The sequence below is a fragment of the Pelodiscus sinensis genome, chromosome 1 (assembly GCF_052426305.1).
Source record: "Pelodiscus sinensis isolate ZL-2025 chromosome 1, ASM5242630v1, whole genome shotgun sequence".
Classification (NCBI taxonomy): Eukaryota; Metazoa; Chordata; order Testudines; family Trionychidae; genus Pelodiscus; species Pelodiscus sinensis.
Genome location: NC_143052.1, coordinates 165,979,379 through 165,995,261, shown reverse-complemented (window position 1 = coordinate 165,995,261; position 15,883 = coordinate 165,979,379). Strand labels below are relative to the sequence as shown.

Genomic DNA, 15,883 nt, shown 5'->3' with positions numbered 1-15,883 from the left:
ATACATTAGCAATGCTCTCGCACAATCACATTTCCTTTGTATAGTACCTAGTAAACAATGTACAGTATTTGTTCTCTAACAAAAAATTGCAACACCATGTGTTTATAACAGAAGATCAACACCATAAAAATATCAGAAAACTGCCAGCACAATACTGCCTGATAGCTAAGTGCTAAAGAAATACAGTACAATACACAAGTCTCTGGCTCTAAACATACAGCTGAACAGGTTAAACAAAATTCAATGTGTAGTTTACATGAATATGTGCATGTGATCCACCCACAATGGAGAGAGATTTTCTGTTATAATGTGTACTTTCAAAGATTGCTTATTTGTGATTTTCCTAATGAATCAGACAGTAACCACCTAAAGTACAAGTAAACATCTCTTTCCTCTCATCTCCTTAGATATAGATCATATACTATATACACATTTATGACTTTAGCCTACACAAGACATGAACCCAAATACTGGAATCAAGCAATTCAGTTTTTGTTAGAAAAATTAAAACCGTCTACCGTAAGAGTCTAGAGAAAATTATGCCAATACAATTTTTTGGCAAACATAATACAGTGAGAAAATGAGAAAATACATACATAGTGAGAAAGATAGAAAATAATGTATTTGAACTGTAGACACAGTATCTCATGTGCCAATATTTCAGTTTACTTCTGGAGCATAATTCTAAATTTGGTGCTTGGAATGAGTCTTCTTACTGCTTTTTTGGAAAGGCTTCCAGATTTGCTTTTATTTTAACTTAGCTTTAGTGCTCATCAAAATTTTTCCACTGACAGCACTAAGGACTGGAATAATATAGTTCTTTACAAAGCAGGTGAAGTACAAGCAGGGGCAGGGCTAGCTCCCTAATTTTGCCTTAATGCCCAACCAGCCTGTCTTGGAGGCCCATAAACTTGATCTCTCTCTTAGGGATGTAAGAGTTTAACAGGTTAACAGATTAACCAATAAACTGATTGTAATCAATTCCTATTAATGATTAAACTCTGTAGGGCCAGCAGCCCCGCATTTAACCATGTAACTGATTTTTTTTGAGGTTACATGGTTACTATTTTTATATCCCTAGTGTGTATTTGCAAAATGTTTCTTATACACCTCAAGCTAAATTTTGCCTTTGTCTGAGGTCAGTGGATAACTTCATCCCCCAAATAAGCAGATGAAATTTGGTTTGGCTTCTATGAGATCTTTACCAGCTTATTACAGTTCAGAATTCCATCCAGGGCATAGTTTGTAATCTAGGCCTAGAGTTTTAGAAATATGTATATGTTCCTGAGGTCAGTTTTGCCATGTCTAACTATTAGGTGCTTAAATCTCATTTTTCCTAAGTGATTTGGACTCTTAGGAGCCTAAATCCCATTGACTGCTATTGGGACTGTGCTGACATCGCTTTTAAAAATTAGATACAGCCTCCCAAATAAATTACAGTACAGTATGTACTACAACACTGAGTACAGGAAAGCCTAAATATCTTTAAAAATGGGTTTCCTAATCTTTTAAAAAAGTAATTATAAAATTATATATTGTTTGCTCACATTCATGAATTTTTAAAAGGTTTTTAACTGACTTTTGGTCATGACCACAAGTTACTGTGTAACACTGTAAAAAGGATATGAAGTATTCAGTGAAATTCACAAAAATACCCACACAGTTAATAAAAAGTAGGGATGTTAGATATCAGGTAATTGAACAATTGTGTAACTGCATGAATTCTTATCTGTTACTGGACTATTCGATAGTCCTTCGGGGCTGGCCCCCACACCTGGGGAAGCTGGTCCATAAGAGGAGCTGGTTTAAAAACCAGCTCCCCATGCACAAAGACTGCTCTGCCTTCCATGGAGCCCTGCCTTCCAAGGAGCTGGGACTCCGCATGGACAGGGGCTACTGTTGGGGCCCAGCCTCTGTCTGCAGCAGGCCTAGGGTCACCATGGACAGAGGCTGCTACATGGCAGCTGGGGAGGAAGCGAGGCAGCACTGAGGAACTGGTGCTGTGGGGGAAAGACGGCTTTTAAGCCAACTCACCCCCAGAATTGGTTCCTGCTTCCCCATGCCTTGCTGCCTCTGATACAGAGGCAGAGGGGGAAGGGGAGAAGGCAAATAGTAGAGACGATTAACTGATAATTCTAGGCTTATCAGTTAATTGTATAGTCAACCACATGTTGACATCCCTATCTGAACCCCTTCAAATTTCAAGTACAGTAAAACTCCAATTGTCCGGCATCCAGTGGTCTGGCACTCCCAATAGTCTGGCACCAACTGGAACCCGGAAGTGCTCCGGCCAGCTGGACAATTGGCGCTACTGTGAGCCCCAAATCCACCGCTGCTGAAACTGATGAGCAGCGGACTTGGGGAAGCGGCGGAGGAGAGCAGACCTGTCACAGCCCCCCACCAGAGTACCTCCCAATACTCCAGCATATCCGATAATCTGGCACCACCTAGGTCGCAAAGGTGCCGGATTATCGGAAGTCTACTGTATCTGGAAGCAAATTCATCACTGCACTTGGCTTCAGTCAGAAACAAAACTGAGAAATCGTTCGTTTTCCAATGTATGGCCATATGGAACCAAATAACGCAGGAATCATTGTTTTACTGAGGTGTCAGGTCAGAATAGTAGATACCTTACATGAACTGCTTAAGTTGGTAAAATTTATCATCATTTAGGGTGGATCTCTCTCAATAACCTCTCTCTAGTTACACAATCCACTTGTTTGGGATTTTGGTTTGGTTCTTACAAATTAAAGACATGATACATCCAATTTGCATCTACAGTGAGCTGAGCCACAAGTTATCATAAGTTCACAGAATCTGTTTTATGTGCATACTTTTACCCAAATCAGACCACAGAGCTACTGATTAGCTGTTTTTCAATATACTAACATTTGCTCTGTAAAAATAAAATATTAAATACAGCACCACATCTTTCTCCCTCTAATAAATATGTGTTTGTATTCTTCCTGCCAGTGCACTAACCCATCTCCAATTAGTTAACCAACTTACAGATGCTATTTGAGGGCATCTGACAGACAAAACACTATTTTTTTTTAAATTAAAAGAAAAACCAACCAGCCCACCCCCACAGCCAATATCATCAAACTGATCAGACAGAAAGGTAAATCCTAAAGTTATCAGTAGTCTGATTTGGGTAAAAGTCTGCACATAGAAATTAGCATCCCTTTTATTTGCCTGATAAGTCAAATCTTTCAACATAGCTACAACACTGCAAAAATTTCCTATGCCACATACATATATCAAATCCAAAAGATGTGGCCTTAAAACATCAAGAATTAATCAATTAAAATACACACTGCATAGTAAACTTCCCCTCAAAAAGGAATTCCAGAAGGCACTGATTTAAACATTTACGTACACCCTGAAAAGGTATACACTTCCCTGGTGTAGACCTTGATTGTAGGAAACCTTCAGCTAAGAAATTCCTGCACACAGCACAGTTCTGCATGAACCTAGGTCTGACAGCAAAGCAGCCCTTGCCTATTATAAATGATTAGGCAAAAAGGGATTGCTAAAATAGTTGAGAACTTGTCTATAAAATGCTAATATTAAAACCTTGTGCTGCAATGCACAACACTCCCAGCTGTGGTTCACAAAAATGAACCATACCATGGGAGACTGAAAAAGTTGATCAAAATTATCTAATTTCTAGTGATTGTGGTGATTATTAGTATCCTCGTCATCTAGTAGTTCTAACATCCTAGATATTTTCATCCTCTTTTAATCTTAGCCTATAGCTCCTTATTTTGTTACTGATGTTGAATTTCAGTAATTCTTTTCTTCTTTTCCAATATTCATAATTCATATTCTGTCCTGTAATGTTTCCTCTTAGCATCAGCTTTTTGCGGTAGACAAATTAAGTTCACTGTTCTCATAAGTCATGTCCTCAGGTGACTTCTTTTGAATTTCTCTCTCTCCTTTTCAGTCTCTAAGTGGGACTGCAGCTTGTTCACAGTCAGTGGCTTAACATTATGCCCACGTGATACCGGTGACATAAACATTGTAAATATTCAAATGATTATTAGACCAGTAGAGATGCAGAAATACTAATTTTAATTAGGGATGTTAGATGTTGAATTTAATAATCATGAAACCACACCAAATCTTATCCTTTACGCAATGGTCCCCAGGGACAGGGCCAGCAGCCAATGTGCTCCAGGCCTCACTCCCAGGGAGCCCCCTGCATTACTGCCTCTGTATCAACAGTATATAATGGTGTTTAGACCCATTACTTCTCCATTTTAAAACTGGTTCCCTATGCAGACTGGCTTCCACCTGCTGCCCCACGCTGCTGCCACTGATAGAGGCAGCAGTACAAGACTGCTTCTGCATCCCACCTGCTCCCCACTTCCCTGCGCTGCTGCCTCGGATAGAGAGGCAGCAGCATGGGGAGGCATGTGGCCCCATGGGAACCAATATGTGTGGGAAGCTGGCTTCCCATGTGTACTGGCTCCTGCCTGCCCCCCTTCACCCTCCATGCTGCAGCCTCTCTATCAGAGGCAGCAGCGTGAGGTTGGGGGACGGGGGAGGGAGGGGACGAGAGAGGGAAGATAGGTGGCTCCACAGGATCGTGTGTTCATGGGGAACAGTCTTAAAAGCCAGCTCCCCATGGGCACTGGTTCCCACCTCCCCCCTTTCCTTGCAATACAGAAGAAGGGGTGCATGTAGTCGTTTGGATTAACTAATAAATCTGGGCTTACTGGTTAATCGTTTAAAGCACTATATGCTGATATGCATAGTTTTAATAAGATGCTTTCATAGTTTAATAGACGTCAAAATTCATTCACCACAAAGGGATCTCACCAAGTGAACTTTTAGAATGCTGTGCTTGACAAAACGGAGCAGATTCTTTTCAAATCACAAGGTCTGATAAATATGTTACTCTTTCAATGAACAATAACAAAGATTATATTTAGTTTTATGCTCTTGATTTTTATTTTTAAACAAAGTGCCTTTTTAATTTCTGGATGCAAAATACGATTATATTTTGCAGGTGCTCCTAAACCCTTATGAATTTCACCAGAGTCTTTGGCTAGTATTGTGATGCTGGGTACATGTATTATTACATGGATACTGAAGATGTACCTATATTATATGTAAATAACAGGATTTTAGCCCAAACTATGTACTAAGGAAAACAGATCTCTTTTCCTTTAGCCATATCTGGATATGACAGTGAATTCTAACTAGAGACTTGGGATTGCACCTATTAGAAACTGAATTATCAGGACAGCAAGTTGGTTTACACTTGACAAATCATATGGATGATATGTAATGAAACTGAATATAACCGCGTTTAGACCCATTACTTCCCCATTTTACTGACTAAGGATATTGTAACAGGGTCCGTTCCTAAAATGGCAAGTAAGAATATAATGTTCTTCGGGAAGCCATCCTAAACTCAGGTTTGCGAAAAGATTCAGAGTAACAGTTGCTGACTCACACTGGCAGGCAGAATTTAAGCAAGATATAAGATCTTTCTTTGTATCAGAGGGAACTAGAGCTGGAATAAAGCAGATTCCACAGGAAGATCTGGGAACAGCCAGCCTTGGGCTGATTAGGCAGAGATTCATGTTTTGGTTTGTTATAACTGATGTAACGTCTTTTTCTAGTCCCATATTTTATTTCCACAAGTAAAACCTTGTTAATACCTACTCAAAAGGGACCCATTTTCCTGATCATCATAGTCAGTCATGGTTCTTAACTATTTCATCTAATCATCTTAAATGTATTACATCCATCACTATATTATCTGCAAAAATATAACAATAACCATGAAAAACTATATGAAAAAAATAGTAAGACATTTTTAGAGGCTATGATAATTAGTGACTACTCGTGCCCAAAGAAGAACCAGAGAAACTGTTGAGGACAGTCCAATGTTTGTTTTAATAGAAAATGTTTTTAGATAAAGATTCATAATTAATTCCTATTACTTAAAAGGGGCACCAAGTAGTCAGGCTGAGGGGGCAGGACAAGAGCATACAAACTATCTGCTAATTACATTCAGAGGAAGATGAGTGGACTCAGGCACTTAAAGAGAAAGTGAAGAGTACAGGCTTGGGGGTTTAGGAAGAAGAAAGATGAAGTACTTGATGGTGAGATAAGGTACAAAAGGCTTCAAAAGTTTCAGAGGAACAGTCAAAACACTGAGACTTGTATCAATGGCTTGAAGGATCTGAAGACAATGAGACAGGAAACATACAGCAGATACACAGCATGTATTCCTACAAGAACGCTACTACTACTGATATTAACATCTGCTTTTTGTGCATTTATCAATGAAATCTATACCTTTGTTACATGTTTGATAGAACCAACTACAAGGTTTCTTGGATGGCATTTCATGTCCTGAAGATCCCAAAGATGATCCAAGACCACTTCTCCTTCTTCTAGCACATATTTCTCACCTTGGAATTTTGGTTTTTCATATAAAATCCAGCTATAATAAAATCATCATTAAAAGAATTGTAACTATTATGCAGATTATGACCATGGCTATACAACACTCGTGCCAGGAAAGTTCAGTACAGAGCTCTTTTCACTAAGCCAGTTATCACACAGTCCCTTCATGCATGGTCCCCTCTCTATTCATATGCCTCTTGTTAAATGCTGAAGTGGTTCCCCTACCCACCCGTTTAATCAGTTAGACAAAGTTTTTCTGGTTAACTAATTAAATGTGATTTTACATTCCTAAGCCCAAACATATATATTTAAATGCACCCACTGGAGAGACCAAGGTTATGACTAACCAGCATATTAAAAGCCTTATTTGCGGAAACCTTACCAGTAAATGAAAAAGCTAAGCAAGTTAACCATCCTGATTTCCTAGTTCCAGACAAATTAACTAAACTGAGTCTTGGATTCCATATAATGGTAACATATGTAACTACCATTATTGAATTCAGTGGTTTAAAAAAAATTACAAGAAATAACTGGGCCAGTCTCAAATTATATTAATATTACCCTGAAACTTTATTATGGTATGGGAGAGATGAATGATACGATGGACTTAGTACAAGTAGTATGTGTTCAAGTTCTATGCCCTATAAAATAACTGTTGGCACACATGTATGACAGATGCATTCCTAGGCTATGCTTTCCAAAGCATCTATTACATCACTGCACATTACAGCTTTGCAAATGGATTTAGGAAGATTCTTACAGTCTATCCTACATATCCCAATACTTCTTTGCTCCTTTCTGTTTCAAATAGCAGCTGAGCTCTTATGTTGTACAGCTCATTTTGCAACATCACTTGGTTAACAAAATCAAACCATGAAAAATTAGCTTTGGTTACAAAACAACCTTCCTTTTTCAAGCTAGTTCCCAGTAGTGGGAATACTTGCCATATTGCTTTTCTTGTAAATGTCACTGTGATTACAAATCAAGAAAAGATGCTCCTGCATATCAGGTTTGTGTTATAAATAACTCAGGCAGAGATACAAGACAAATAAACACATTTATCTTCTGAAAAGAGGCTATTTAAATGAAATATGGATTTCTTACCATCCTCTAATAATGTTAAGCAACGCTCCCATTGGAAAGATCCAGGATGTGGCATCTGGTAGATCATGGTATATTTCTTGTTTAGTCTTCTCGCCATGAATGTCATGAATAATCATCTAAAATAATACACATTATATGTGAGCAAGGGACACTGCAACATATGGATTAGGGTCCTCGTTTTTGCTTTTTATTGAACAGACTCGGATATTTTTATATGTACTACTAGCATTTTGCACATATATTCTTTAACCTTACACTGCTGACATAAATAAGTCAGACAAATGTAATGGGTTTCCCCTAGGCTACAGCATGAGTAGTATTCAAATTTGATATAACATGTTCTTCTTCAAAATGTTAAGGATGATTAGTTCATATAAACCTACCCAGTGACACGATCTTACTTACTTTTCCTGGTCTTGGATTACATTTGAGGGTTTTCCTGTCAATAAGATTCTGAAATTAAAATGATGTGGAAAATAACTATTAAAACTACAATAGTAGTATATTGCACACACAAAATTGTTTAAATACCAGTATTTCTCCAAAACATATTACTTTAGTGACAACAGCTGATCCTAGCCTCATTGTTATGCAAATTAAACCTAGGCACTTTAATGCAGTGGGTCAAATAAAGAATCCTGAAAAAACCACAAATGTCAGATGAGAAGAGCTTTACTGGAAATCAGAACCATGTAGAACTATTTCATCCCACGCACCCTCTTCCTCAAACTAGGAAAGAAAGATATTGTACCATACTACAGCTCACTATTTCAGTCTATGACACTGTTGCTTGTATGCGTTCTCTTCCATTTCCCCACAGAGTCACCAAATACTACTGCTTCTCCTCTTGCCTGACATTGCTTTAAATAAACCAAAACAGGAGTGCTAATCTGTAGAAAGATGCCTAGTCTATACTTTTGGAAGCGTGTATGGTACATGTAGGTACAAACCACAGTGAAAGACAGGTTGTGGGCACGCTGTGGTGTGTAGATGCATTCAGCAGAACTAGGAGAGGGTAGATGCTGATGCCTTTTCCAGTTGCCCCTCCATTTCCTTGCTTTAGGAGACTTTTGTTGTGGCGGGGAAAGGCTCCATCAGGGAGGAGGCCACTGGACACTCCACCTTTAAAAAGAGCGGAGTGGACATAGGAGGCACAGCTTGGTCATGTAGAGAGCCATGGAGAGCATACACCCTAGCATGTTAGTGTGTCCATACAGTTCTCACAGAAGCAGTGCCTCCCATCTTCACCGCTATTTAATCCCTGTGCATGTAATCCCTGTGTCCCACAGGCTCCTGTAAATGTAGACATAGCATGAGCTGTAGCCCACAGAAGAATTGAAGGATACATCAAACACTAAGCTGTATCTCAGGGAACAAAGGGTCAATAATATCAGAACTAGAGTAAATTGTAAAGAGATGCTTTCCATATCAGGATAATTTTGTTCCCCTCCTCAAACTCTTTGTATGCTTTGTCCCAGTCATCTTCACATTTAAAATCCATTCAAAGGACAAGATGTTATTATTGAGCATATTTTCTACTTACTTGCTGTTTTATTGTGAGAAGCTGCAGGATCTCCTCTACTATTTATGAGCTGGTCCCAGTAACTGGGTGCATTTTATTTATAAAATGTTTCAATGAGAAAATGTAATTGTCTGCAATCATAGGCTACCTCATACCCTACAACTGAATGCATTTAGATAAGATTTAAAAAAAAAAATGGTACTTGCAAGTGGGTTCATCATCATTTTAGTTATTACTTACACAACAATAAATGACAACTTACCACTGGGAAACCTGATTCTGGCAAATTGTCGTCTTGAGGCTTATGACCCCTTGGCAATAATCCTTCTTGAAGGACACTTCCAAACTGGACTCCTTTCTCGCATGAATAATTGCTGGCTGTCTGAAAATACTGGTAATACACACTCCTAGGGACAGCTTTCTGTTGAAACTGAGTACATTGTGTTGGATTAGAAAACTGACCTTCTTCTAGAAATGGCTCCGACTGCTGTTTAGAACCAAGTAGTTCTTTTGAAAATATGAGTGACTGGTTGGAAAATGAAGCCCTTTCTTGGTCATTCTCTAGAAGCATCATGTTTGAGCCGCCTGCCCACTGGCTGGCAATCCACTCTTCTTTCTGAACTTCCACCATGTTTTCTTCATAAGAGTCGTCTTCATCCTTCTCCTCCTCCTCCTCACTTAACTGGTTACTAAATTTCAAACGCTCAGAAACTGACTGAAGAAGTGACAAGACTGATGAAGAATGGTTGGCACTGTCTTTGGATTTTCCAGTAGAATGGCTTCCTGGTGAGACATCAGTAGACAGCTGGTCTTCTTGTGGACTGTCATCTTCATATATAGGAGACAAAGAGAATGGGTAAATTTTATACCGCTTAGCCTCCACGATCATAAATGACTCTGAGCTGCAGTTATCTAATGTTTCATTTAATTTGCTATCCTCTTCATAAGCATCAACAGACTTATATTTACTCTTTACTGTTTCACACATCAAAAGATGTTCAATATTATCCAGAGACAGGTCAGGAGGAGAGATTGAGTGATCTTGCTTTTTATCATTTGAAATGGACTGGTTCTCATCTTGTTCGTCTTGTGGAGAAAAGGATAAAAGATTTGTTGGTTCCTCTGAATCATTATTATTGTTAAGATTCTTTTCTCCAAGTGCATTATCTCTTTGTAAACTTTGACCCATCATCAGTGTTGATTTGAGTGTCTCAACTTTATTGGCAAAATCTGAGTGGAAACACCTTTTCCTTTCAGTGTCCTGAACAGTTACAGATGATTCAGATGAAGCAAACTGTATGTTTAATCTGTTTTTATCCTGCGGTATCTCACTTGCTTCTGTTTTTCCACTGCTTTCTTCACTGTTGGCCTGTGAATCTTTTGGGCTTGTTTTTTCCTGTACAAAGAAAGAATTCTCTTCCATCTTGACACAATCTTCTGGCAGATCTTTACCACAACTTTTATCTAAACCTGAAGGACTACTTTCATCTTTGGTTTTGCTGAATACACAGGTATATTTTTCATCATATACAAAAGGGGATGAATTAAAAGTCAAGTTTGGCACGGATACATGTTCTGGCACATGTGTATTACTGCATAAATCTTTTAACTGTAATGATGGCATCCTCTCTTCAATCATAACAGAATCTCCATTTAATACATGTAAAGTCTCCTCAGATTTATTGCCAGCTGTCCAAATGTTAGTTTTATCACTAATTTCTGTCGTAACTATGCTATCATAAACAGTTTTAGAGCATTCATCTTTTACTATTATTGCAAGGTCAGATTCCAGATTTGTTAAAACATCAGAATGCAGAAGTCCATTTCTTTGATGTGAAAATATATGATTTGGTACTGTTTCTCCTCCTATGGTCAAATCTGTGCTACAATCTACACAGTTTAGAAGTAAAGGACCTGTACAGCTAACTTTTTCACAGTCTTTAACATCCTGGATCAATTCCTTGTCTATTTGGTTTAAATCCATGGGTTCTTTGATTATTTCTTGAGTTTTGGCAGCTAATTTAACATCCGTGTTTAGAGTCTTTGAGAATCCAATCTTACGTTTAAGCACAACGTTTTTAGAAGGGCTCCCACTGTTTTCAAGCTGATTAAACATCAGTTTTTGTTTGGCTGAGTTAATAACTTCATCAATTATTTCTTTTGCTTTTAGTGCTACTGAACAATGTAGGTCAGTTTTATGAGTGATGTTAAATGGTATCTTTGCATCCTGAATATTTGTAGAAACCATTTCCTTTCCTTTAACTTCAGAGGAGCTTCCTGCATAGCTCTCATCAAAATGTTTTAGTGAATGCTTAGCCAACTGTACTTCTTTTGCTTCTAATTGTATCTTTCCAGTTTTCCGTTCTTTAAGGCTATCCAGCTTTATTAAACTGCCCTTGTTGCCATAAGGCTGATAGACACCAGCTGCTTGTTTTGATCTTATTTCTTCTATGGCCAAGTGTAAAACTGCATCAACGATTTCTTTAGCTTTTTTAAACAGAACAGTGTCTTGGGATTCAATGTGCACTTGCTTTCTTGTTTCCATATCTTCCCATGTTTTCTGAGAACTGAAGTTGCTTGATTCTGTAAAAAAAGAGGTGTGATCATTCATTTTAGCTGGGTTGTGTGTGATTGAGGGAATATGCTTACAAAGGTTTACTTGCTCTGCAGGAGTTTTGTACACATCCTTACTATAATCTAAACTTGAACTTGCTTCCACAAGCTCCAAAGGACAGGTAGTTGATGTTATGGATCTGGTTATCCAGGCGTCTTTAAACTTTTCAGTAGGAGGTACATTTGAAAGTACATAATCAATTTCATCGCTAATTCCGAGTCTGGAGGAAATTTTGCCTTTAACATCTTCATGCTTAATAGGAAAATTAATTCTGTCCAAGACATCTATTCTTTCAAGGACAGTTGGACAAGGCTTGGAAATTTCTTTAGACCTCTGAGTAGGAGGCAGCACAAGCTTGGGAACACAAACATCTGAGATAGGAACAGCATGGTCACTTTCAGCTAAAATGACATCAGAGTTACACTGAGCGTAGATGTTTTCAGAGCAAAGTGAAATCTGGGTCACACTGACCTCTGCATTTTTACCATCAGAAATAACTGTAGGTGCACTGACAGCTCCATTTTCCATGAAAGACAACACTGTCTCTGATGCATCACCTCCAAGAAAAGCACACTTAGATTCACTGACTGCAGATGTATCTGATAATTTTGCAATTCGGATATTTTCAGATTTAGAAGCAGGGGAAGGTACTTTGCACAGGCTGACATCTACAGAATTAAGTAGATCAGGTGTCATCTTAGACTTATTACTGTTTTCCTGTTTAGCAGAAATGTTCACCTGATTACGATCTTCAGAATTAGGTCTAATGACTGAAATAACTTCTAAACAAGCTCCTTTTTCAAGGGCAGAAGAAGAATGGTTAGTCAAAGCATTTTTTTCAGCCCCCAAGGCAGAATGAGGAGTGTTAAAAAAGGTATTTACTTCCGATTTAAGAGAAGTGGGAGACAGCTCAGAGAAGCAGATTTCTTTAAATGGAGAGGAAAGAGGAGAAATATTTGTTATATCGGCACTCACAGTTTTAGGAACAGCAGGAACAATATAATCTACCCTATTATCTCTGGTTTCATGAGTTTGAGAAATATTTTTTGCCCTGTTACCCTCTGTGGAGAAAACCAACGTTCTGGCTCCAAAGACTTCACCAGTTTCAAGGGAAGGAGGAGTAAGGTTGTGCATCGTGGCAGGAACTACATGGCTGGGGAGGCTCATCCCTTCAGATTCAATAGGCTTGCAATTTTCATATGCACAGGCAGTGGGAGAAATTTTGGCTTTTTTAACATCTCGTAAGTGGGCTGGTTTTTTGGTGATGGTTTCATCTTCAGATCTGTGGATAGGAAGATGAATATTAGCCAAGCTGTCATCTCCAGATCCAAGGCTGGCATCTTTAGATTCTAAGATAGGAGACGGCACATAGGACTTCACACTTCCACATTCAAGGGCTGATTGAGATGTGCCTCCAACATTCACTTCTGCAGATTCAGGTGAAACCTTAGATGTCTCGACAGCCTCAAATTCAAGGGAAGGTACAGAAGTGTTCTCCGTGTTGGCATTCTTTGATTCACTCCCAAGAATTACTAAGGGATCATTTTGGATATATGTTGGCTTCCCTGATTTACTGAACTCTTTAATACCTGGACTATTTACTATATCCATGCCAGCATCTTGAATAGTTTTGGCAGATGGCACTGAAGTAGACAGCCTGTCCATTACCATCAATTTACTGACTGCAGGAAATTGTCTGTCCTTCACAGCCTCTGGTAACTTTTCAGTAGATCTTTCTTGATTTAAAGGAAAATGAACATTAGCTACAAAGGTGTGTGTTTCTTGCTTCCTTTCTTCAGCCATTACATTTTTTTGTGAATCATCCATTCTTAGACCACTACCTTTATTTGCATTTTCTGTATTCCTGTCTACCTGAAGTTGAAGTGCAGTGTGGCTAGAATGAGCCCGCTGGATATCCAATTTCAGCTCCAACTGACTATTACCAGCATATTCACCCTCTAACAATGATAGCTCCTTTTCAACTTCCCTTCTCTTTGCTTTGGATGAACACTCACAATCATTTTGCATTGTCTTTTTAGAGTCTTCATTAGATATTTGAACACAAGAATTTATTTCTTTATCAAAGCTAGAAATGGCATTATTGTCTGATGGAAACTGAGCTTCTGTTTCTTCTGATGTTCTCGCCGCCTTTTCAGCCAATCTGTTATTTCCGGACTCCAGTGTCTGGTAACTGGAACTAGCAGAGATCTCACTGTTGTCTCTGGCTGATAATACTGAGTGTAGCAAATGAACTCTATTAACTTCTAATGCATCAGAAAGTGGTGCATGATTTAAGGAAATTAACAAATCTAGTTCTCCAATGTGATTTCTGTTGGAGTTGGTTTCAGTGGTTTTGGCAAAGGTGTATGCACTTGTTCCATGTTCACTGCTATCTAAGATATCCTTAGCAACATCAGGTTTTTCCAGTTCCATTTTAACTGCGGAGAGGTTTGCTTTAACATTTCCCTTGCCATCTTTAGCGTCATCCTTTTGATTCTCTTTTGACAGGTGTCTTGTAATTTCTATCCTTACATTAGAGGCTGAGTTTGGAAGGGTAGCAGTTTGGGCTTCTTCATTTCCAGTCACAGTGAAAATACATTCGCTTTCAGTATTTTCTTCACTTTTTAGCACCTCCTCTGCTTGTTTCTTAAGTAGCTGCTTAATCCGTACAGAACCCCGATACGTTGCATAAGTAATTGCTGGTGCTTCTGGCTCGCGTTCACTTTGCCTGAAACAATAAGCATTATTTTAGTGCAGTAGAATATTGAAACAGCCTTAATTATGACTGATAGAGATGCAAGTGACTAGTCAACTATTTGCTTCCCCCTCCCTTGCTGCCTTTGTATCAGAGGTAGCAAGGGGGAAGGAGGCAGGAGCCAGTGCTGGGGGGGAGCAGATTTAAAAGCCGGTTCCCTCCATCACCATCTCTGCGGCGTGGGAGCACAGGAGGCAGAGGTGCAGTAGTCCGGGACCAGGCGCAAGCCGGGACTACTGAGTCCTGGCTCGCACCAGATCCACGCCTGCTGTAGCTCTGCCTTTTAATTGTAGTAAGAGCAGGGGTGGCTCTTACTACATTTAAAAAGCAGAGGTGCTGTGGTCTGGGACTGGGCGTGAGCCAGAACTGCTAAGTCCCAGCTCATACCGGGTCCCGGACCTACCCTCGCTGTGGCTCTGCAGTTTAAATGTAATAGGAGCTGGGCTGCCTGTGAGCCCAACTCCTACTACATCTAAATTGCAGAGCTGCAGTGAGGCCCATTATCGACTACTCATGTACTCAATACAAACTGTATCGAGTACGTGATTAGTCAATTACCCGCTTCTTAACATCATTAATGACTGATCTACAATTAGCTTGCTGATTAATACAATATTACTTTTTTCTAAATTGCAGAATATACCAACTTCCAATGCTGCTATAAATACATCAAGAGTTTTCTTTGCACTAGGTCAGGGGTGGCCAACCAGTTAGAGATGATGAGCCAAAATAGCTGTGGGCAGAGTGCAGAGAGAGACATATTATATATTTATTTTTATATAACTATCTATAAATAGATTAGTACACAAAATGTGGTGATAAAAACAACATTACAGGACATTTTGGACAAAAACAATAAAAAAAGTCTCTAGTAACTTTGAAAAAATCATGGCCAGTCCATATATCTGCAGAGAACTTGAAAAGGAACAAACATCAAACAAAAAAAATAAAAAAAAAACAAATTTTAAAAAGATAGTAATATTCTCACAAAATTTAAAATAGATGGTGGGGATGCTTATTTTTTTAAACACTACTGTCCTATTATGTCCTGGGAGCTTTTAAAAATTAAACTGAGAAGTAAATTAGTACAATTTGAAATGCCTGTTTCACTCTAGCTTGTTGATCTCTGGTATAATTTACTTTTTTTTTTTTAATCTTATGAAGATTATGGCTTTTATAGTTCTAAAAATTCAGGTCCGTCCCAGACTGCAAATATGAGAGGTTCAAAAACAATAAGGGAGAGACTAATTTATCAGAATAATTGCTTCAGCCTGGCAAACAATAGCCTTTGAATTTTCTATAAAGAAACACAGTGTAACCAGATATATGTTGATTCTTTTTTTGTCCTGGAATTTAAACATGACATCTGTGTTGGCTACCTTAATCTGCATCCACGAAGACTTTGAGTTCAAGGTGCTTCAGCACCCACCCACCTCCACTCTAACCCAATGCCCTCCCCCTC

The 15,883-nt window shown here is 38.8% G+C and overlaps 1 protein-coding gene across 1 annotated transcript in view; it reads right to left on the bottom strand.

The window, feature by feature from the left end:
- Positions 1-15,883, bottom strand: part of CRYBG3 (crystallin beta-gamma domain containing 3) — a 116,835-nt gene that overhangs the window by 51,257 nt on the left and 49,695 nt on the right. Inside the window, exons 4-7 of the mRNA XM_075908983.2 lie at positions 9,315-14,394; positions 7,936-7,983; positions 7,531-7,646; positions 6,316-6,463 (exon numbers count right to left, since the gene is read on the bottom strand). Of these exons, the coding sequence (XP_075765098.2) occupies positions 6,316-6,463; positions 7,531-7,646; positions 7,936-7,983; positions 9,315-14,394 (5,392 nt within the window). The remainder of the gene's footprint in view (positions 1-6,315; positions 6,464-7,530; positions 7,647-7,935; positions 7,984-9,314; positions 14,395-15,883) is intronic.